The 23448-nt window shown below is 32.2% G+C and overlaps 1 protein-coding gene across 4 annotated transcripts in view; it reads left to right on the top strand.

Moving 5' to 3' along the window:
- USP25 (ubiquitin specific peptidase 25) overlaps positions 1–21255 on the top strand; it is a 129529-nt gene extending 108274 nt beyond the window's left edge. For 3 of the 4 annotated variants that reach the window (XM_035015123.1, XM_035015122.1, XM_035015124.1), the window contains 6 exons: positions 8127–8305; positions 10377–10455; positions 13770–13849; positions 17783–17906; positions 19134–19329; positions 19645–21255. In XM_035015123.1, the coding sequence (XP_034871014.1) occupies positions 8127–8305; positions 10377–10455; positions 13770–13849; positions 17783–17906; positions 19134–19329; positions 19645–19817 (831 nt within the window). In that variant the 3' untranslated portion in view covers positions 19818–21255. Of the gene's footprint in view, positions 1–8126; positions 8306–10376; positions 10456–13769; positions 13850–17782; positions 17907–19096; positions 19330–19644 lie in introns of those variants that run through there. The other variant, XM_035015125.1, reaches the window with a different exon arrangement.
- The last annotated feature ends 2193 nt before the right edge of the window (positions 21256–23448 follow it).

Here is a 23448-nt window from a genome sequence, read left to right as displayed (position 1 = left end):
GCAAGTCTCTAAGGAATTTAGAAGCCAGGTGTCCAGGACCTTGAGGGGCTAGCTGATTGGAAAAGATCAATTATCACCATCTAGTAAAACCTTAGTCATGAGAACCTTCAGATGTATATCAGAGGACGGATATGCTTGGAGGATGATTGCTAACATATATTTTGGTGGCGGATGGGGGTTAGAGATAAAGGAATTTTTATATATTAAAGGAGACTTACAGGATCCTGGAGATCAGGCTAATGTGAAGATAAGGTTGCCTTAGACCTGAGTCAAGTATTAACATCAAGGCAGTTGAGTTCCCAGAGGGAGGGCCATGCTGCTTGTCTCAAGGGCTTGTCAATGAGTGGGCTGTAAGTTGTAAGGAAATTTAATTTTTTTTTCTTTTGCCTTTGTTCTCCACATCATCTAATACCAGATCTTTACAATATTTTAGTTACAGTATTATTGGTTTTACATTTTTGAAGGATGAAAGCACTGTTATGTTTGTCTTTTTATTTTGATTTACCAAAAACTTCAAGTTGTTTTCACTTAGCACCCTTTTTAGTGTTTTTTTTTTTTCCCTAAAAAAACAAAAAGGCTTTATTGAGGTATAGTTCAGTACAATAAGCTGTATGCTCTCTTTCTTGACCTTAAAAATCTAAAATTTTCCCTTAATATTCTATATTCTGCCCTCATCCAACTCAATCTTCAAAAAGCTGCTTATTTTCACTATTTCTTTTCCTTCTGTAGTACAAAAGGCCTTGTGCATAGTAGCCTTATATTAATAAAACACTTTTGAACTTGTTAGAATCAGAGTAACCATCCATCTTGGTGTGCCCAGGACTGAGGGGTTTTCTGGAATATAGGATTTTAAGTGCTAAACAAACTGGTCCCAGGATGAGTTGATCACCCTATTAAGTTAAGAAAGGTTGAAAAACTGCTGTTACTGAAAAAACAAAAAAACAAAACAAAACTCGGTTAACCTTATTTCCAGGTGGTCTGCATTTTCTTTTCTTAAAATACACATGATGAATGTATGTCTTCTAAAGTTTTTATCTATTTCTCGTGGGAAAATTATCTGTCATTTATAGTGACATTGTCATTTTTTTTTTCAAGTTGGATATCTTTATGTTGAATTGGGAATTTCACGTTTTTTTAGATTAATACCTGTATATATTGTAAAGAGCCAGCTAATTATATACACTACAAACAACAGTACTTCCCCCCCCCCCCCCAACAGCTTCCAGTTATTTTATCTAATCCTTTTGGCATGAATTCCTTATCTTTAAGTAAACACAGAATGCTTGAGTTTTTGTGGTTCTTACACATTTCCTGTTGAATTCCCTGCTAGGGGATGTAAACAATGAGCTCTCCTTCTCCTGTCCCTGCTCCCCCCATAGTTTCCACCCTTCCATCTATCTACACACACACACGCACGCGCGCGCGCGCGTGCGCACGCGCACAGATGCACATGTGTAAAATTTTGTCATTTGGATTAAATCAGAATTCTGTTTGATTTACTATTTCTATGTATGCTACTCAGGATTGAGCTGAGTCATAAACATTATGACTTTGACATCCCCCCTCCCCTCAGTTTTCATTTTCCTTGGAGTTGTTTTATTTTTTGGTTTACTTAGTTTTCTGTATGTATTACTGATATGCTTCTAAACTCTCTGCAAGTTGTTTAAGTCTCCTCATATTCTGTTGTCAATTTTACCTTCTTGGGGAAATTTCTTCTGGAATAGATTCCTTCTGGAATAGACATCTTCTGTAAGTCTATTCCAGAGCTTTGTAACCTGCCTCAGTCTGCATTGATTTTCTTTTATCCCCAGTGTATAACTAATATCTTGGGATCTTTATTCACCATTACCTGGGGATGCCCTTTGCATCTTGTCTTTTATGTATTTTCCATATTTCGTGTATTTCTCTTTTTCAGTTTACCCTCTGATTTTGAGGCAGCAGCAAATCTCTGAAGTTTATGTCCATGTGTATTTATTTTCACCTATCTGTAATTGAGGGATATATATACACACATATATACATATATATATACATATATATATATACACACACACACATATATATGTTCTTATGTAAATATTATCAATTGTTTATAAGTAATGTGTATTTTTGGTATAGGTAAATGATTTGCATTTGGAAAATTCTAGCTGATAATATATAGTTTTAGAAAATTTGTCATGTAAATAACAAAAATAATATGTAAACAATGCAATCATTCAGTAATATATAGGTGTTTAAATTAAAACTAATAATGCAGTCTGCCACTGACCTGTGTAACCACTGTTATCACTGTGTAACCTTTCTTATTTTTTCCTTTTGTTTATACAATCATACATATATAGAGAATTTTTTTTCATTTTTAAATTTTACTGTTCATATTACTTTGTAACTTATATCACTCAGAAATATATTGTGGGCATTCTTAAAGTGAAGGCATTTAGTATTCATTTATTATGTATTACTCTCTTTATGGATGTATGTCCTGTTTTTTCCCAGTCTGCCATTTCTGTTTGAGTTAGTTTATGATACCTTTTTTTCGTAAAGAAGTTTATAAAAACCCTGTGCTTTCAAATCTTTCTGCTCCTTTCTGGATTCTGGAGTTTCATCGCTATAATGAAACTTCTTTGACCCAAGGTATTGTAAGTTTTCTGCAGTAGTTTCTTAAAGCACTTTTCTTAGTAAATTTTTATTTTTATGAATTCATATGTACACACTATTTACTCAGTAGCATTTTATTTGGGTTTTCTACATTCTCTATTATTAAAAATGTATTATATTTTTCTTTTTTGTGCTATCTTCATCAGGTTTGATTTTATGCCTATGTTAGCTTTAGTAAGTGAAGGCTTTTCTGTTTTTCTTATACTCTGGTGTAGTTTACATAGGAATTATCTATTCTATAAGAGTAAGTTAGAACTTGTAAAACCATATGAGCCTAGCCCCTTTTTTGGTTGTAGATTTTTTGATAATTTTTTTTTGGTTCCTTCTACAGTGATTGGCCTATTTAAACGTGTTCTGTTTTCTTGGCCGTTGATTCCAATCATTATCTCAACATGTAGTATTAATTCACAAAATATATACATAACATAGTAACTAACATATGATAGCTGCTTCTGTCTTACTGTTTGCCTAAATTAGATATAGTATATTCTTAATTTTTATTTTTAATATTTATTTTACTATACATAATTATATGTAATTATAGTATACTATGGTAATGTAGACATATCTATATATCTTCTGTCGCATTACCAAAAATGTCTTTATTGGGTTTATTTTATATTAGCTTTTTGGTTATGAGAAGATTTTCAACTCTGCCTATTTCTAAAAATGGACTTCCATATGTATTGTGATTAGATCAATTTTTAAAATGTTATATATGTTTGCTACTGGTAAACCATGTGATGAAATGTTGGTTTTCACTGATAAGAAGATAAATTGGAGAATGAAACTTATATCTGGGTAAGTGGACTTGCTAAGGTTTAACCTCTTTTTTAGGAAGAGTCACCAGCTCAATCACAGATATAATAACGTATAAAATAGATTTGTTTTTATGAATTGAGTCACTTACCCCTACTTTTTCTACCAAATTATTGGTAGGGTTGTTAGTGGGAGAGCTAATTAATTTTGTTTATTTATACTGTATCCAGTTACCTTATTGGGCTCTTATGTTTTCTAATAATTTATTAGTTGATTCTTGTCATTATTTCAGTACATTGGCTCCCAATAATTATCTCATAATTGGGATAATTTCCATTAGACTTTTTATTTCATTTCTGTTTTTATTATGTTAACCATATTTTTCAGAATATAGTTAAATATGAAAATAATTTTAGTAATAAGCTCCTTTGCTTACTTTCTGATTTTAATGGATTTGTCTCTAGTGTTTTATTTTCAAGTATGATGTATAGCATTGTTTTTTTTTTTTAATAGGTTTTCCTTTACAAATTTAAAAACACTTTCTCAAATTCATAGTTAAAAGAGTTTCTTCAAAACTGATTGGTGTTGGAATTTAAAAATATTCTAATATATCTGTTTGAGATGTGAACAGATTTCTTTGTAATCCTTAATCCTTAGAATGTAAAGATTAATTTAACACTGACCCCTCCTTTTTTAAACATTGTAAACATTGTCTGTTTTTATATATTCTTTTTGTACACAATGTAGTTTATCAAAAATGGATGAAGTTAGCATCTGTGTTCATAAATTGATGTCCAATTTCCTTTTTTATATTTGTCAATATTTTATATTCAGATTATGCTGGCCTTGTGTAATTATTAAGGAGATTTTCCCTTTTCTCAGGCTTTGGAGTAGTGTAGATAGAGAAATCATTTTGTCCTTGAAGATCTGACGTAACAGCAGTTCTAAAACAATGTTGGCCTGATTCCTTTATTGGGTACAGATCTTGGGCAACCTTTTCAATTCTTCTGTAGCTTTACTGGGTCTCTTCAAGAACTTGGTAGTTTTTCTACCTTTTAAAGCAATTCAGGTAATTTATATTTTCCTAGATGATCATCTGTTTAATTAAAAATTTGTAGTTTATTGGCATAAAGTTATATGTATTATTTTTTTAAAACAAATTTTAAAGCTTTTTGTTTGTTTGTTTTAGTATTTTTGGTATTGTCACCTTACATGTGCTGGAGAGTGTTCTCCCATACTTTGGTTTTCCATCAGCTTTTTGGAAAGAAAAGCTTTTGACTTTTTTTATCTAATTGCCACGTTATTTTATTTCTTCTACCTTTAGTTTATTTTCTCTCCTCCCCCCCCCCCCCCCCCCCCCCCCCGCTTCTTGAACAGTACTTGTTCTATACTGGTTAAATTGGTATTTTCCTTTGACTACCAGTCTGGCTATGTCCTATAGGTTTTGATATCTTATGATTCCAATATTAATATAATTTCAATTCCTTTGGCCCAAGAATAATTTAAGGCAGTATTATTTTAATTCCTAAGAGCTTAGTTTGGGAGTTGTCTTTATTTTTAATTCCTGTATGTATTGCATTGTGGTCAAATCATATAGCCTATATGATTACAATCCCCTGGAATTTGAAGTAGATTCTCTTCCATCTTTTGGTACACTGTCAGTTTTTAAAAAATAGTCTATAAACATTTAATTTATATGCACACTCACACATACATACACACTCTCTGTGAAGTCAGCTAACCATATTTCAGAGGTAAGAGCATTAAGACTTGGAGAACTTTGTGCCTTGTTTTATATCACAGTTAATAAATGGTATACCTAGCTTTCTGAATCTTGGGTCTGATTTTGCCTTAGATTTTTCTGCCTTCAGAATATATTTTATGTTTATATATTTGGTATCTTCTGATGTATGTATATAGTTATAGCAAAATAAAGTCTGTAAAAAATATACATTTAGAGTATGATCTTATAATATGATTTAGAAAGGTAAAGTCTAGGTAGTAGTCATTTGGATCTTTGCAACTGAAGATTTCAAAAGAGAAAGAAAACTAAACTTCTTGAATGGGTCATCTATAGATAGATGAGGAACAAACAAGAAAGGACATCATGCATTTAGAGAACTTAAGAAACAAAGGCGCATGCGCATCTGTGGGGAGACAAGCCTGACCTAAGTGGAAGGAAGTCTTTATTGAAGAGTCATAGGAAATAAGACTGAATAGATAACTTTGGGCCTGATTACCTGGACCATGTTAAAGGTCTGGTCATGCTAAAAGTCTTTAGAAAAAGACTTTCTAAAAATTAATTGCAAAGCAGTTCTGTCACCTAATGACCAGTATTCCATTTCATTTTGTAAATGTTTGATGGTTTCATTGCAGTATCTGTGGTAGTTAACTTAAATAATTACCTTCATAGGCAGCCAAAGTATGGAAAGGACAAGAATAATTCTAGGGCAGGATTCTGAGGAAGTAGTCTGAATCAAATTTGACAACTCAGCAGTGTTAACTTTACTCATAATGATAAATAGTGAAGAACTCTGCTAAATATACTGGCATGGAACATCTGTTGAAATTTTGAAGGAAAAGATATGATTGCAGTATATTTAAACATCAGAAAACTTTTTTAGAAGTAAGTTCATAAATAAAAATAATTGATAATTATAAAAAATAATTTGTGCTGGTAAAAAGTGTTTTTTGTGTGTTTGAAAAATTACTTGTAGAAATTTAAATGTGCCTTTTTACCTCTACTGTTTTAAATATCTATAGATTTTAACTTTGGCATTTACTTGTGTAAATTGGGAGAATCTTAAATAGAACAAAATTAAGAGATAAACAATTTTAGAATAAAAGAGGGATATGTATTCTAGCTTGCTAATAGAAATCTATTTGCTCTTTACAAAAAATATAGTGTTTCTATTTTGAACGTAGGTAAAAAAATATGTAACCATTTAGTGTTATAATTCCTTATCTCTAAACCTATAATATTACTTTAAGAGACTCAATACGAATTTATTTTATTTTGGTCATCCTAATTTTGGCCAAAAGCATGATACCTGAAATACTTAAATATTCAAAAGAACTTGGAATAGTTTATGACAGTCATTGTCTGTCTATATAATGAAGAACAGTTATTGATTGTTTTTGCTTTATATTTATTTTCAAATTCAGTATAGTTTGGTTATTAAATGAATATGTACCCCTTTTTCTTTTCAAATTGGGAAAATGAGAAGATTTTATAGTTCTAAGCCTATGTGTGCTAATTAGGTTTGCATTGAAGTGAGCCTTAATAATTCTACATGTCAAAATATAGTTTTCCTGGCTATTTTTTTTTAAGATTTTTTTATTTATTTATTAGAGAGAGAGAGAGAGCATGAGAGGGGGGAGGGTCAGAGGGAGAAGCAGACTCCCCGCCGAGCAGGGAGCCCGATGTGGGACTCTATCCCGGGACTCCAGGATCATGACCTGAGCCTAAGGCAGTCGCTTAACCAACTGAGCCACCCAGGCGCCCCTTTCCTGGCTACTTTTAACCACAGCATGTGTAACAGCAACAAAAAAGAACACAGTTTATTTTAGCTATAAAGTAATAATTCCATTTATAATGCTAAGTATATAGAAAGGACTTATTAGCCTTCCCTTTAATGATATATAAGAATGTATAACTAGAATGTTTTACTTAATATTTGTCAGTTACATTTTCTCCCTTCTATAAAATATAGCATAGTGTCTGGATGGTCAAGAATTGCTTAAGAAAGGCATACTTTAAAAAAAAAAAAACAACTTTCTAATAGAATTGATTTTTTTGTAACTTATTTTGCACGTGGCCCCATAATGTTTTACAGTTAATAAAGCTAGGATTTAGATATAAGTCCAATATAAATGAATATTGTAAAAAGTATTATTTTTAATCATATAGGTTTCTTGTATACAGCAGTATTTGATATATAACCCTACATTTATTTCTGTATGCGCCAGTATTTTCCAAATGGTTTGCTCATGTGTAGAAACATGTCAGTATTATTTCCTGTTATAATTAATTATAAATTCTGAGGTGTTCTGTTTATTAAAAAAAAGGAAGTTCAAGCATAAGGTGATAATAGTGATAATCATTAATTATTACGTGAATAAATTTCAAATATTTTTGAAGCAACAAGGAATTCAGTCTGCAGTAACTAGAGTCTCAGGGCTTACTTTTTCATTCTTTATTTTTAGACTCTTCAGCTAAGTAATTATAGTGGTATTATTATACATATAAGAACAAGCCATTTTCTTTCAGATATGGGCATTCCAGGAAGCTGTATTTCAACCCTAAAATTTGGGATATTCAAAATATACATGAAACTGATACTGGAAAGCATAGGAGAAGGGATACTGAGTATCACAGTCTTAGGATGCTTCTGAGTAGACTGACCAGACTCTGATAAGTTTTACAAAATTACTCACATAGTGCACTTAGGTGTATTGTTTAGTTTAATACTTCTCTACATGAAAACAAAAAAACATTATTACAGTGAAGGGATAAGGAAGTACTCATATTGTCAGTTTTAGAAAATTCTTTTAAACTGTAGAATATGGGACAGTATTTTTAGATGTACTACCTTCTTTGTAACACTTTAAAGGAAAATATATTTGAACACAAGAATAATTAAAGCTGTAATATTGAAGGATTTTAATTATTACAATTAACCAGAATTGGCATTTGTTACATTTTCTAGGCAATTAAGTTGGAGTATTCAAGATTGGTTAAATTGGCCCAAGAAGATACCCCACCAGAAACAGATTATCGTTTACATCATGTAGTGGTCTATTTTATCCAGAACCAAGCACCAAAGAAAATCATTGAGAAAACATTGCTAGAACAATTTGGAGATAGAAACTTGAGTTTTGATGAAAGGTAATTTAAAAATGTGAAATATTGAACTCAAATGCTCAAATTATCTTTTTAAAATAGCTTTCCATGCAGTTTTTTAATGTTTATTTTATATCTACACAAAGACCTGTTTCAGTAAATACAGCACAAAACTTGACTTCACTTAATTTGAACAGTTGCTTTGTAATTTCTTTGGAGTTTATAGTCATGACTTTAGAAGTTTGAGCTGAAAATAATTTAGATTGTTTTAGTATATTTTATTTAATTGACTAAGGTACTGAGCTAAGCAACATAAAGATTTATGGAAGAATATAATCACTGCCCTTTGGGGACTCAATATTTTAGAGAAATAAAGAATTTCTCAATCTCTGCAGTATGTATATTTGAGTCAGATAGTTCTTTATTGTGGGGGCTATCCTATAACTTGTAGGATATTTAGCAGTGTTCCTGACCTCTACCTGCTAAGTGATGGTAACACCTCCCACAAGTGATGACATACAAAATATGTGTTTGAGAATCACTAGAGAAAAGTATTTAAATGTATACACAAATAAAACAATGCCCTCTGATATCAAGAGAAGCCTTAAAATGGTTAAATTACAGTTCACCTTTGAACAATGTGGAGATTAGGGGAGTGACTCTCTGTGCAGTCAAAAATCTGCACATAAAGTGTATAATTTTTGACTCCCCCAAAACTTAACTGCTAATAACCTTACCGTTGACTGGAAGCCTTACTGATAATATAAACAGTTGATTAACATATATTTTGTATATGTATTATATACTGTATTCTTACCATAAAGTAAGCTAAAGAAAGGAAAATGTTATTAAAATCATAAGAAAGAAAAAACACAATACTGTAAAAAAATCTGTAAGTGCACCCTCAAAACCCATGTTGTTTAAGGATCTACTATGTTTTGGTTTACCCAAAAATGTTTTCCCGTAGAAATTTGTATAAAATCCCTAGAATTTTTTTTTTTTTACTAATACTAGAAAATTAAAATATAATCTAGTTAGAATGAATACCATTAAAAAAATTTAAGCCTTGGGTAAAGATCCAAGTATTGGACATTATTTTAGAGTACAGAGACATTTATGTTACCTTGGAGTTCATTGTAGTCCATTTTAATTCTGAAATAAATGATTATCTTTTCATGAGTATCTCAAAAATACTGAATTAAAAATACATATAGCAGAGGAGAATATGTGGAAAACAAAGCATTCGGGATTAAATTCCTGCTTTACCATGTGTCTGCTGTGAAATTTCAGATTAAGTGAAATAATACAAGTAAATGGCTTGAACAGTATTTGATAGACAATAAAGTGCTCAGTGAATGTTAGCTATTACTACTTTATTATTAGTAGTAGGAGCATCACTTATTTTACATATAACCACCACAAAGAGCTCAGAAATATGACAGATTATGACCCTTATTATTTGGGTTGCTGGTACACTGTATTCCAATGAATATATGCTATTGAATTTGGGGAAAGTATTCATGGGGTAATCATGCTGACTTTTCACTCTTGCAATTTTTGTCCTGGGGACTGCAAACTGGTCAATTTGTTTTGATAGTCTAATTTCTCTTATACTTGAAAGAGCAAGATTCATGTGATAACTAAATATATTCTGCAGAGATTTCTTTAACAATGATTCTATGCATAAGAATGTCTCTGTTACCTGAAATGATAGGCACATTTTGAATTCCTTTTTTGCTTTTTATGAATAATGCCATTTGAAAGGGGAAAATGAGATTTAATGTTTCTTAAGCTTGCTTAACAAACACATTTCATTTTTTACTTGTGCAGTATATATTGATAGAATGTAATTTAAAAGCCATATGTAAATATAACATGGTAAATTTGAGTTAGAATTATTGATGCTGTCTTCTTTATGTACTTTGTAACTATCCAACATTGATCCAAAAAACATTTTCGATTAAGGTTATTTGGGAGTTGCTTCCTCAAAAAAGTATTGCTTAATGACAATGGATTTTATTTTCATATGTGTTGGGTAGTTTAGTTTTGTGTCACGTATTTTTCAGTTTTTATGAATTTTGCTTTTGATTTAGGAATGCATTTCTTTTATTTGAAGGTGTCACAACATAATGAAAGTTGCTCAAGCCAAACTTGAAATGATAAAACCTGAAGAAGTAAACTTGGAGGAATATGAGGTAATGGGCCCTTTGAGAGGTTGAACTATAGATTGAGGAATTCTGTAGTTCACTAGTCATTTCAGCACAGCTGAGCATAGGAGAGAATAAGGCATAGAGAGGGTAAAGTAACCTGCCCAAAGTTTTCACAGCTAGCAGATTATTTCACAGCTAGCAGATTATAGCTTGTTAACACAACCTTTTTTAATTTAACAGAACCTGCATTCTTAAATGCTATTATGGTCACTGAAGCCATGCTGTATTTTTTCTTTGCCTCATCAGATATTTTGGGGAGGAAGTTGCAAACCTGCTTTTAATCATTGTATGCCATATACATTTGTCATTATTGGACAGTGTTGTACATGTGAGAGAGAGCATGCATGCACACTCATAAAATGCTTATGGTAATTTTTGTATACAAATTTCTCTTTGTGTTAACTTTGGCTTTAAAATTAATACTTTTTTTTTAATTTACCAATTCAGACACCTAGTATTTCTTCAGACTTTTAAATTTAACTTTATACATTGTCTTTTTTTTTCTTTTTTTTTTTAAAGGTTTTATTTACTTATTTGTCAGAGAGAGCGAGCGAGTGAGCGAGCACAGAAGCAGGGGGAGAGGCAGGCAGAGGGAGAAGCAGCCTCCCCGCTTAGCAAGGAGCCCAATATGGGACTCCATCCCAGGACCCTGGGATCATGACCCAAGCTGAAGGCAGACGCTTAACCATCTGAGCCCAGGCATCCCAACACATTGTCTTTTTTAATTTATAAATCTAGTCAATTTTAAGTTGATTTCGTAGTGTCTTTGATTAATGTTTGGTCCCATTTAAAACTTAATTACTTTAGATTGATTCCCTTAAATAATTACTGTCATTCACCACATTAACATAAAGAAAAATATTCATTTTTGATGAAAACCCTTAACTAACCCAGAATACAAGGTGCAGCTACTTTAATTTGCTAAAGAGTGTCTCAAAAAACAACAAAACTAGCAAATATATAGAATTGTGGGCATTGAAAGCTTTCCTTTGTAATCAGGAAAGACAGGGATGTCTGCAACCACTTCTATTCAGAATTGTACTGGAAATTCAAATGGGCAGCAAAGCAACAAAAATAAGCAAAAAGTAAAAGATTGGAAAAGAAGAAATAAAGTTATTATTTGGAGATCTTACACCTAGAAAATACAAACAAAATCTGCAGATAAATTAATTGGAACTAATAAGAGAGTTTTGCAACATGCAGAACCTATGTCAAACACCAGTTTTATTCCATTAACCTAGCAGCAGATAATCAGAAAGTGAAATTTTTAAAAATGACATCATTTATAATAGCATCAAAAAGTGTACAGTAACTAGAAATAAATTTAGCAAAAGATGTGCATGACTTTAGGATACATTAAAGAAGACCTGAATAAATGGATATTCATATTATGTTTGGACAACTTGGTATTGTAAAGATGCCATTTTGGGCTGCCTGGGTGGCTCAGTTGGTTAAGCATCTGACTTAGGCTCAGGTCATGATTTCAGGGTCGAGCCCCGCGTCAAACTCCCTGCTAAGCAGGGAGTCTGCTGGTCCCTCTCCTTCAGGCCCTTCCCCTGCTCATGCTCACTCTCTCTCAAATAAATAAATGTTTAAAAAAAGAAAAAGATGCCATTTTACCCCAGAGTAGTTTATTGATTCTGTGCAGTCCCTATCAAACTTCTAGCAAGTTGTGTGATGGAGCTTGATAAGCTGATTTCAAAAATTTTATGAGGGGTGCCTGGTTGGCTCAGTATAGCATGCAACTCTTGATCTTGGCGTCATGAGTTTGAGCCCCACATTGGGTATAGAGATTACGTAAATAGAACTTTAAAAAAATTTTTATGAAATGCAAACATCTCAGTCTAGCTCAGACATTCTTGAAGAACAAGGTAGGAAAGCTTTATTCTACTAGAAATCAAGAGATACCATTCTTAACCCTTATGCTTTATAATAATAATAGCATAAGGGTAGGTAATTTAGAACAATATAGCAGAATGAAAATCTGAGAACATATGCACAAATAAATGTACACATGATACATGCCAGAGATGACAAGCAAGTGGGTTACTCGCTCTGTTTGTTTCTAAGATTCAAGTTACATGGGACTTGATTTTTAATTATGATTTGACTTTGCATTCTCTCTCCAGGGTTGCTTCATCTGATTGGATTCAACATATTTTTGTTCTGAACACTCCTCATATTCTAACTGCAGAGCCATTAAGTCTTAAACGTATTTCCATGACATGTTTTTGGATTCTAAGTGTCCTGCATATCTTTATCTTGCTCTGAGTCACGACTCAGCAAACCTTGGCCAACAGACCAAATGCAGCCCACCACCACTTTTTATAAAACAGTTTTATTGGAACACAACTATTTGCTTATATATTGTGTATGAATGTTTTTACACTATAGTCACAGAGTTGAATAGTGAAAATAGAGACTGCAAGACCTGCAAAGCCTAAAACACTTACTGGCTAGGTCTTTACAGAAAAAGCTTACTCAGAACTTCTCAGGCAATTCTAATGACAGTAGAGTGGCAATTTGAATACTTTCCCAGAGAAGCTAACTTTAATTATTTATTAAATCCTATATTGAATTTAGTTATGGTTTTCCTTGAAACAGTTTTTTTTTTTTTTCAAATAAATTAAAGAGAAATCGTGATTTTGTTTTCTAGCTAGAGGGTGTCAATTCTGAATTGTTGAATCCTATTACATGCCCAATAATTAGGTTTTGGAGGGAGAGGCAGTTGAAATGTGACATGCTTCTATTCTTCTCACCATATCTCAGATGAGTAAACTATTCAGCTACCATATATAAAATAAAATTTAACATAAATTTCCAAAATTAAAAGGTTAAATAAATTTATTATAACATTTTTCTTTTAGTTCCTTAACGTTCTTCATCAAATAATAGTCTTCAGTATTGATTCTGTTAGAGTAGTAACTTCATTTACCTCCTACATCTAATGTGATGTACATCTATAATATTATTTTAATAATATACCTTTATACCAAAGAATTTTTGAGAGACAGAGAGAAAACATGGTAGATTATCTTGCCTTTGTATTTCTCTTAGGGTCAATCATTATTTAATTCCTCATTAATTTCTAATAATTTCTACATGTATTATTATACTAATAAAGTAATCTTGTGTATCAAAAATGAAAGACTTGACTTAGGTCTAGTTTATCTTAATTTTGAATTCTTTGGTTCTATTAATTTGAATAGTTGTCAGAACAATGTATTACTTTATGAACAGTTTTCATTGTGGTTTTTATATCCTCCTCTGCATTCTTTTAAAATTTTTTTTACCTACAGGAGTGGCATAAGGATTATAGGAGATTCAGGGAAACAACCATGTATCTCATAATTGGGCTAGAAAATTTTCAAAAAGAAAGGTAAGGCAGAGCGGTCAAATATTATTTTTTGTACTTAATTCTATTCGGATATGACTGCATCTATAGAAAATATTTCATTCACAATATGTATTTTTGATAAACTTTTAATTTTATAAGTTTTAGATTTACGGAGAAATTGTATAGTTAGTATAGAGAGTTCCTGTACATATAACCCATGTATTTTCTGTTTTCAATTAAATCTGTAAGGTTGGCATTAGTTAAGTCTTTGTTTTTATCAGCTCTCAAATACTACAGTTGAAGTTTAGGATGGAATAGGATTAGATTGAAGCCTAGAAGTTTGCTGGGGACCAAAGAAACTGATACCCCAACACAGGGAATTCTTCGTATTCCCTAACATTTGCCTTCAGTCTCCAGACATTTTCATATTCCGAGTCTAATCTTGACTTCAGTCTGAGATAGTGTTTTTGATCTCTTTGTCCAAAATTCCAGTTACTATAAAAAATAACACTGTAAAGAATTGATCACTTGTCTTCTAAGAATTGTGACTGCAAACACATTTTAGATCATTTTTCATTTAAATTACAGATGGTTTTAAAGGAATTGCTACTTATTAAACTATAATATTATTTACTTTTAAATGTTATTAAGAAGAAAAGATGGTTATTGATTTATTTACTTACACATTATTCACTAGTTTGCATTTACATGTTATCCACATATTTCTTAATTCATATTCTTTAACATGAATGTACTTGACTAATGATTTTTTTTTAGAAAGTGCTATATTTTAAATATTCTCTAATAGTGCACTCAAGTAAAAGGGTTATTGAATTCCCTCTTTTCTTTCTTTTCTTGTTTTGTATGAAGTATAGGAAACCTCCGCTGAGATGTTAATGCAGTTTTGTTTTTAAATGACCACGCAGGCTATTACTTCCAGGGCTATGCAGGCCATCCTGGTTGCCACCAGCCACATGTGACAATTTAAATTTAATTAAGAATTTTAAAACTAAAAATTCAGTTTCTCAGTCCTACTAGCCGCATCTTGAATGTTTAGTAGCCACCTGTGGCTGGTGGCTCCGGTATTGGCTAGCGCAGACACAACACTTCCTGCAGAAGGTTCTGTCGGATCGCGCTGCTCCGTTTATGGGACAGTGCACAGTCCCATCCCTTTTACACTTAACCAAAATTTTAGAAGTTACCCAGAATTAAAAAATAATGTTAATACTTGAATATACATTATTAAAGTCCTAGTCTTTGTGTAATTTATTTATTTTAAATTGTGTTAACATACAGTGCAATATTGGTTTTTGGAATAGAATTCAGTGATTCATCACTTACATACAACATCTGGTGCTCATCACAAATACTGTGTAATTTATAAGATAATTCACTTTGGTCACTGAAATATAAAAGTATTTTCATTAGTAGCTCCATTTTATGAGTTATTTTATTTCGGTCAGAGTTTTATTTCTTTAATAGGAATATTCAAGTTCACTTTAGGATACCTTAAGATTAATATTTCTGAGAAAAATAGTAATGTGATCTTATAATTGAACAGAGTATCTAAGATCAATAAGGCATTTCCATTTTATAGATAAACTGTGTTTACTTACACATATCTCCAGAGAGATGCAATAACTTTTTCAAGGTCACACAATTAATTAGGGAGAAAAAGTGAAATAGAGATCTTTATTCTTGTAAAATTTAATGAAATCAGGTAAGTACAAGAAGTATTTATTTTTCTCACTCAACGAGAATTAAAAAGATGAAACTGTCACTTTCTTGCTCTCTGCATTTACTTCTATATTAGCTTTTCTTAGTTAACATTTGTTAAAGGACTTTGAGATATAACTTGGAAGTATGTTTTAATTTCATAATTTGCTTATTCTCAAATATATACTTACTCAGAAAGTGAATATTCTGATGTAGCAAATGTTATTGAATTGGAAAGTTCAACTAGAAAATTAGTAATGGTGACAAATAATATTTATGGAATATCATAAAAAGAAATGTTAATTTTATACTTTAAATATAGCAATTACCACAGCTAACAGGTTAGAAAATATTACCAGAAGTTCTGTCCAACTTTTTTTTAAATAGAAATATACGGGGCGCCTGGGTGGCTCATTCATTAAGCGCCTGCCTTCGGCTCAGCTCATGATCCCAAGGTCCTGGGATCGAGCCCCGCATCAGGCTCCCTGCTCCGCGGGAAGCCTGCTTCTCCCTCTCCCCCTGCCCCTGCTTGTGTTCCCTCTCTCGCTGGGTCTCTCTCTGTCAAATAAATAAATAAAATCTTAAAATAAAATAAAATAAAAACATAGCACTTGAAAGCCTTGAATGAAATATTGATTGATAGTCCATTGTCAAGTCTGAGAGTAGTGAAGTGAAATCATGTTTTTAGGAACCCTAATTTTATAATAGTATAAATGAGGATAAAGAATCTACAGGCTACATGGTCTTGCTTTATCTTAAAATAAGAATGTGGTACTTGGACTGCTGAGTCTTATTCTGATTTGTTTGAAGATACGTTTGTAGGCACTTTAGAGGTTGTTGATAAAATATGGAAATTGTGTACTTCAGTAAAAAATTGAAACAAGGTCATGGTTTCAGAGCTATAGAGAGGTGACTCAGGTCTTGAAGGCCAGATATGAATGTCAATCAGGGAGACTTTCAAATAGGAAACTTAATGGCTATAAAAGAAAAGGTAGATGTGCCAGCAGACTACCTCAATTTAGTGGTGTAAAACATTTAATATTATTATCACTCCCTTCTTTTTTTCTTTCATAAGTAAAACAGGTCTCTAGCTGAGGTTATGTTTATATTATTTCAAAATAAAATTCCATATTCCTAAGTTTTCTCAAAAACAAATTCCTGGGAGAAGCCTTTTCAAAAAACTATATGAAATAACTTATTTTTTATGAAATAGTTTCAGATGTGTACTTTGAGTTGTCATTAATTTCAGTTCTACATTTAATATTGAAGTATAGAATTGATTTATATTTGAGCACGTGAAATTGAAAAATAAACAGTAAAACTCAGTGTAACCTAGAGTTTTAAAAGTGTTTCTTTATAGTAGTTCACCTTTTAGGGTATTACATTTTTCTGAATTAATCCATAAGAAGGTATGTTACAATTAGAAAAACTCACAAAGGAGATAGCTTATATTGTTCATATTTCAGTTATACAAATATATAGCTGTATTTATTTCCTGTAGCATATTAAGAGAGGATAATTACTTTAGAGGCAAATAGAATACTCAAACATTTTTGCCCTCCTCCCTTTTTAAAACCTAGTTTGAACTTCATAACCTCTAGGCTTACATTAATGTAACATATTAATATTACTTATAGCAAATATAAGAGACCTAACTGCCAGCTTTTATGTTAGTATGCGCTGTTTTTGTTTGTATCCCACTAGAGTTTTCAGATTTAGAAGGATTCTTTTCCCTTTCTACTTCCCCTGGGTCTCCTTTGGATATTCTGCCCTCTACCAATTACATTTTTCTCAATGATAAGAACTGTGCCTACACATAGAAAAAACCTGAATGGTCACTGAATGAAACAAATGTTTGTGATAAAGAAACAGAGTAACCTGATACTTCCTTCAAACAAAAATGACATTATGTTTTAAAAAGGTAGATTCTGGGCTTTCATATCAGTCTTAATTTTGACTCTAAATGGAAGACATGAGGTAAACAATTACCAAAGAAGACTGGAACTATCTAAATTCAGCAGTTATGGGCTTTTCCTTCCCAGTCTTTTCTTAATTCCTAGTTCCATTTTTTTGTCTTTATGACATAACTGTATAACTGGTTTCATATATATAGGCTTATAGTACATCAGATGGTATTTTTTTGGTAATGTTCTGAATAATCAAAAACACAAGTGTATACTTAAAGTATTTTATAATTGTAGTTGACTTTTTTTTTCAAAGATGAAATACTAATACTATGTGTTTCTTTTAATTTTTAAGTTATATAGATTCCTTGCTGTTCCTTATCTGTGCTTATCAGAATAACAAGGAACTCTTGTCCAAAGGCCCAAACAGAGGACATGATGAAGAATTGATATCACATTATAGAAGAGAATGTTTACTAGTAAGTTGAATATACATAGGTCGTGTTTGCTTTATCATTTTGTCTTATATTGAACACATTTTCCAGACTCATGTGTAAGTGATTGACTATAAATTCTGATGGGGAAAGCGTCATGATGATGTCTATAATCTGGGTTTAATCCCTGAAGATGTGAGAATGCACTGCATTCTTTATTATCCCTTCTTCTTTATTGGTCCTAAATATTGCAGGTGATAAACCAGAAATGTTCTTAAAATAGGATCAAAATAATTACATTTTTTCATCATTCTACCATTCCCTTTTTTGGTGAGAGAAGAGGTGCTGCATAGAGCATGAGGAATTACTATTCCAGAAAAATAATAGATTTTTTTGAGTTTTTATATATAGTATATTTGGTATACATAATGTCAAAAGATTCATTATAATACAGTATCCTTTTTTCTCACCTAGTCACTGGTAGTTTTTGTTCCTCAATATTTTTACTATCCATGTGTAGAGATACTACTATTGTTACATAAACTTAAAAAAATGTTTTTAGCGATTTTTTTTGCACTAGATTACTTTCTAGATGTCTGGAGTACTTTGTTATTATTTCTCTAGTTAGCTAATATGTATAAAATCACAAATTCCATCTTTATACATTTTTCTGATTGAATTTCATTCTTAACTATTAAAATACATCACTCTGTTATATATTTTAAACACCTAAGTTGTGATTTTTTTCCTATGCAGAATACACACACATGCACAAAAGTATTCAAGAATGTATGATTTTTGAACTTATATAAGTTACATGGTTTAAGTGTACTTTAAACAACTTTAAGTAGGTGTACTGGTAAAATGTTTTCTTTCAGTAGACCTACATAGTATAAGCTAATTGTAGTCTTTAGTATGTCTTTAAAATTTTCAAATGAGAATATTAGGAGGTTGTGATCTTACTATTTTTCTGTCAGCTGCTTTTATTGCATTTTAGTGTATTTTAAAACTCGAAGTGTTAGTGGTTTGTATCCATGGAGGATAGTTCTTAATTTGGCCAGTTTCAAAAGGTTTTTGTTTTTTGTTGTTATTGTATACATAGCTTTTTCTAAGAGACTTCATGCTAGAATAGATTGAGATTGTTTTTCCCGATTGCAATTTGTTCTAATATTGTTTTGTAAACATACTTATTATGTTGTTTTTGGTATTAACACAGTATTTTTATTTAATTAAAGAAAAGAAAACTCTTTTTCCTTTCCTCATTGCATTAAGAAATTAAATGAGCAAGCAGCAGAACTGTTTGAATCTGGAGAGGATCGAGAAGTAAACAATGGCCTGATTATCATGAATGAGTTTATTGTCCCATTTTTGCCCTTGTTATTGGTGGATGAAATGGAAGAGAAAGATATACTTGCTGTGGAAGACATGAGAAATCGATGGTGTTCCTATCTTGGACAAGAAATGGAATGTAAGTTTAACCACTGCTAGTGGGCACCTCAGTTGTTGGGATTAAGCACAGTTAGAATTAGATGTTATTCATTTTTACCATTTTTTATATTCTGTAATATTTTTACATTCACATCACTTTTTTTCCTTATTTACAAACCAAGTTGTGCACATTGCCTTGCCATTTATATTTTACCTCTCTCCACCAAATGGTAATTATTTTGCATATTTTGAAATGAAACATCAATTGACCACTCTAAAATTAATAAATCTTGTTAAAGATGATAATTTCATTCCCTCTCTATCTTTAGCTACATGTAATTATTTGTATTTTCAGCAAACCTCCAAGAGAAGCTGACAGATTTTCTGCCAAAACTGCTTGATTGTTCTACTGAGATTAAAGGTTTCCATGAGCCACCGAAGTTACCTTCATATTCCACACATGAACTCTGTGAGCGGTTTGCCCGAATCATGTTGTCCCTCAGTCGAACTCCTGCTGATGGAAGATAAACTGCACACACTTTCCCTAAACACACTGTATAAACTTTTTTTAGTTCTTAACCCTTGCCTTCCTGTCACAGGGTTTGCTTGTTGCTGCTATAGTTTTTAACTTTTTATTTTAATAACTGCAAAAGACAAAATGACTATACAGACTTTACCCAGACTGCAAACAATAAAACTGAGAATCGCATGGCGCTCAGACTTTGTTTTAACCAGAACTGATGTATAATTATAAATCTGATTGATTTCATTATGGCAAAACCATGCTTTTGCCACCTTCCTGTTACAGTATTACGTTTGCTTTTATCTTTTCTTTATCTACAGCTTTCCATTCAGTCTGGATCCTTCCACGACTATAGCCATTTAAGTGTTCAGCACTGTGTACACGATACATAATACTTGGTAGCTTGTAAATGAAATTAAAGAATAAAGTTTTATTTATGGCTACCTACGTGTTTGTAAGCAGGTATATTGTATATTAGTGTATCATTTTAGTTATATATAAGTGAATTTTGTCTGGGGATTGTGTAAGATCGGATGAATAGATGAATAGATTAATACAAACTTTTAATTTTTCTCTGTTAGCACATTGGAAATTTACTAAGTATTTGACACTTAAATATATCTATATTTTTGACTAAGTTGTTAAACTCAGTATGGCACCTAAACCTGTTTTGAATTCAAATCAGGTTTTCACTGAAGTGAGCGGCTGATATTTAAGTCAACCACACTGAAACTTAACTTTTTCTTAGATTAACCTTTTATTTTTTTATGTATTTACAAATAATATAGCAAGGTGATTATTTCAAGAGATACCAGAAAAAAGTACTTGAATAAGGGCTATTTAATAGTGAAACTTATAAAAAATCTGTATATGTATATACACACACATACACACACATTCTTCATAATAGAGGACAGTGTTTTGCATTATATAATCATTCTATTTTTGTAAATTGTATACCACTTCAATTGAAAATGTTCTCTACTAATCAATGCTGTGAAATGAAGTTGATATTGTTGAACTAGAAATTACGAATATCTTTCCCTGCTTTTATTTTCCTCCTTTTCAAAAAGAAAAAGCTGTAGAACATTTTGTAGATGGAACTGCTGTTTAAGATTAATGAAGTCATATTGTGAATGAAAATCAATGCTTTAAAGGTAATCATGTTACCAATAACCTATTTTTGAATTTATAAAAATTTCTTTATAAATGATACTTTGTTAGCATAGTAAAATATATCATTATACTATGTGTATGTTTGTTATAGCGTCGCCAAAACTTAGAACTCTCTTTAAGTGCCTCTCATAAAAGATCCTGGACAGAGTAGGAAGAAGAAGATACTAAGCCATTATATAATGTTCCCTCTCAAGGTATCAGTGCACTACTGAGGTATTAATGACAAGGACTTGGTACTGTTTCTTTTGTAAGGTTAGATTTTGCACATTGGAGCTATCAAAATGTGTTTTGGTTTAGATTTTAAATTCTCTACTGAGCAGTAGTAGTATTCTGCATTGGTTTTCAGGTCCTGTGCAGAGTTTTAAAACTCCATATGTATCATCAAAGCATTTGTAAAGTATCTTCGGTATTACATGATATTCTACCGTAATGGTAAAGTTGCTTGTGTTTATGTATATAATTGACCACTGGGGCACAGGTGCTCAAACACCATATGGAAATCACTCCCTTCACAAGGCACATCCAGGGAATCATGAGGCTCATGCTGAAGGTAAGTATTATTATTGTATTTCCTTTTCTACTTAAAAGCCAGTTGATTCATTCCTATTAATGAACCCGAGTACTTACTTCAAAAAGTGACCTTTTTTGAAGACCTGGGGAAACAACTTGTTTTTATATCAGTAAGTTTCAATCTGGTCTAAACTTAGAACCACGGTACTAGATAAAACGATCAGTAGCATTTTATGCACCTTAAATTGATGCTGTTTAACTTCCATTTACTTCTGATCCCTTGTTTGTTGGAGGCTTTTCAGTATTTCCTTCAGTTGCAATTTCAAGGAAGTAACTAAAAATTTGTTTTCTTAGTTTTAGATTTATTGAGACTAAGGTGGATTTTCTCCTCCTATACCTAATTCTCCAGAGTTCAGTGTCTTTGTTTATGATTCAGAGTTGTTGACTTCTGCCTCTGAATCCTACTGCCATCCCCCAAAAGTACAGTCACTCAGATGCTTGTGGGCAGTGAGTAGGGATACCCTTGTGTAATCATTTTTTTTAAATTTATTGTACATCATTAAGCGGATTAAATATCATTTGTGCCCATGATAACTTCATCCAAAGTATGTATATTACTCTCAGGGCTGCCATAACAAAGTACTACAAACTCGATGGGTGGCTTATGGAACAAATTTATTTTCTCAGAGTTCTGGAGGCTAGAAGTGTAATGTGCGGGCAGGTGTAGTTTCCCGAGGCCTCTCTCCCTTGGCTTAGAGACAGCAGCCTTCTTGCTGTGTCCTCACGTGGACACCAGTCATAGTGGGTGAGGACCCCACCCTTACGACCTCATTCAGTCTTTTTTAAAAGTCCTGTCTCCAAATACAGTTACATTGGGGGGAGCCGGCTTCAACATAAGATTTGGGGGCTGGGTAACAATTCAGTCCACAGTGTGTGACAGCCTAGTTTATGTACCTCCTTACCAGACACAAAAGTATGATAGTCTCTTCCCTTTAGCCTCAGGATTGCAATGCAAGTATCTGTAGTTCTCCTCTTCTATCTGCTCTGTTGTCTTCTTTTACTTTCACCGTATTCTAAAAACTAAAGTTACAGCAGACCAAATTTAGAATTGCTCACAATACATTCACCTAATCAGTATCAGTTCAGTGTGTTTTCATTGAACAGATATTTACTGAATGAATGAAATAGTCTATGTTGAGCTGCCCTTGTTTATGTGGGTTTTCTTTTTTTGTTTTTGTTTTTCCATCAGTTCCACTTTGTACCGTGGATCTGTTTCTATTTTGCTAGTGTTTTTATTTTTACCTACTCCACTTCCCTTTTCCATCCCCCTTTCCACCCCCAGCACGGAGGTAACTATTGTTAACCACTCTGGCCACATATTTTTCCATGTTTGGGTAATGTTATGCAGTATATACACAAAAGTGTTGGGTTTTGGTGGGGGTGGGGAAGCAGAAAAGGAAAGGGTCATCTATTTTATGCATCCTTTCTTCTCCTCACTCCTGTACTTTCTGGCCTTCAGTTCTTTCTTTTTCTAATGAGCTTTGATAGAAGTGACAGTAATCAAATAATAATAAAAACTATGACACTAATAATAAAAGTAAATGAATCATGACTGAGGGAACTATATACACAGTTGAATACACATATACATACACATTGGAATTTCGAGTATCCTTACTCATTCTATGCACAGGTTTTCTCAGTGGCTATTTCAAACCACTACCATCCTCCACCTCCTATTCAATGCCAGCTCTAGTAAAACAGGATGATTTTTCCTTTGCCTTACCAAGAAAATGGGACCATTGGGTATGATACCCTTCAACTTTAACCTCCATACCCATACATTTATAGTTAGTTAACCAAGGTGTAATAGGGGATTGATATTACTGATAACCCACTGTTACGAAGAAAATATAAAATCAGGGGCGCCTGGGTGGCTCAGTTGGTTAA

The sequence above is a fragment of the Mirounga leonina genome, unplaced genomic scaffold (genome assembly GCF_011800145.1).
Source record: "Mirounga leonina isolate KUSES-001 unplaced genomic scaffold, KU_Mleo_1.0 Mir_169, whole genome shotgun sequence".
NCBI lineage: Eukaryota > Metazoa > Chordata > Mammalia > Carnivora > Phocidae > Mirounga > Mirounga leonina.
The sequence above is the reverse complement of the archived record's forward strand: the minus strand, read 5'-3'. Positions and strand labels throughout refer to the sequence as shown.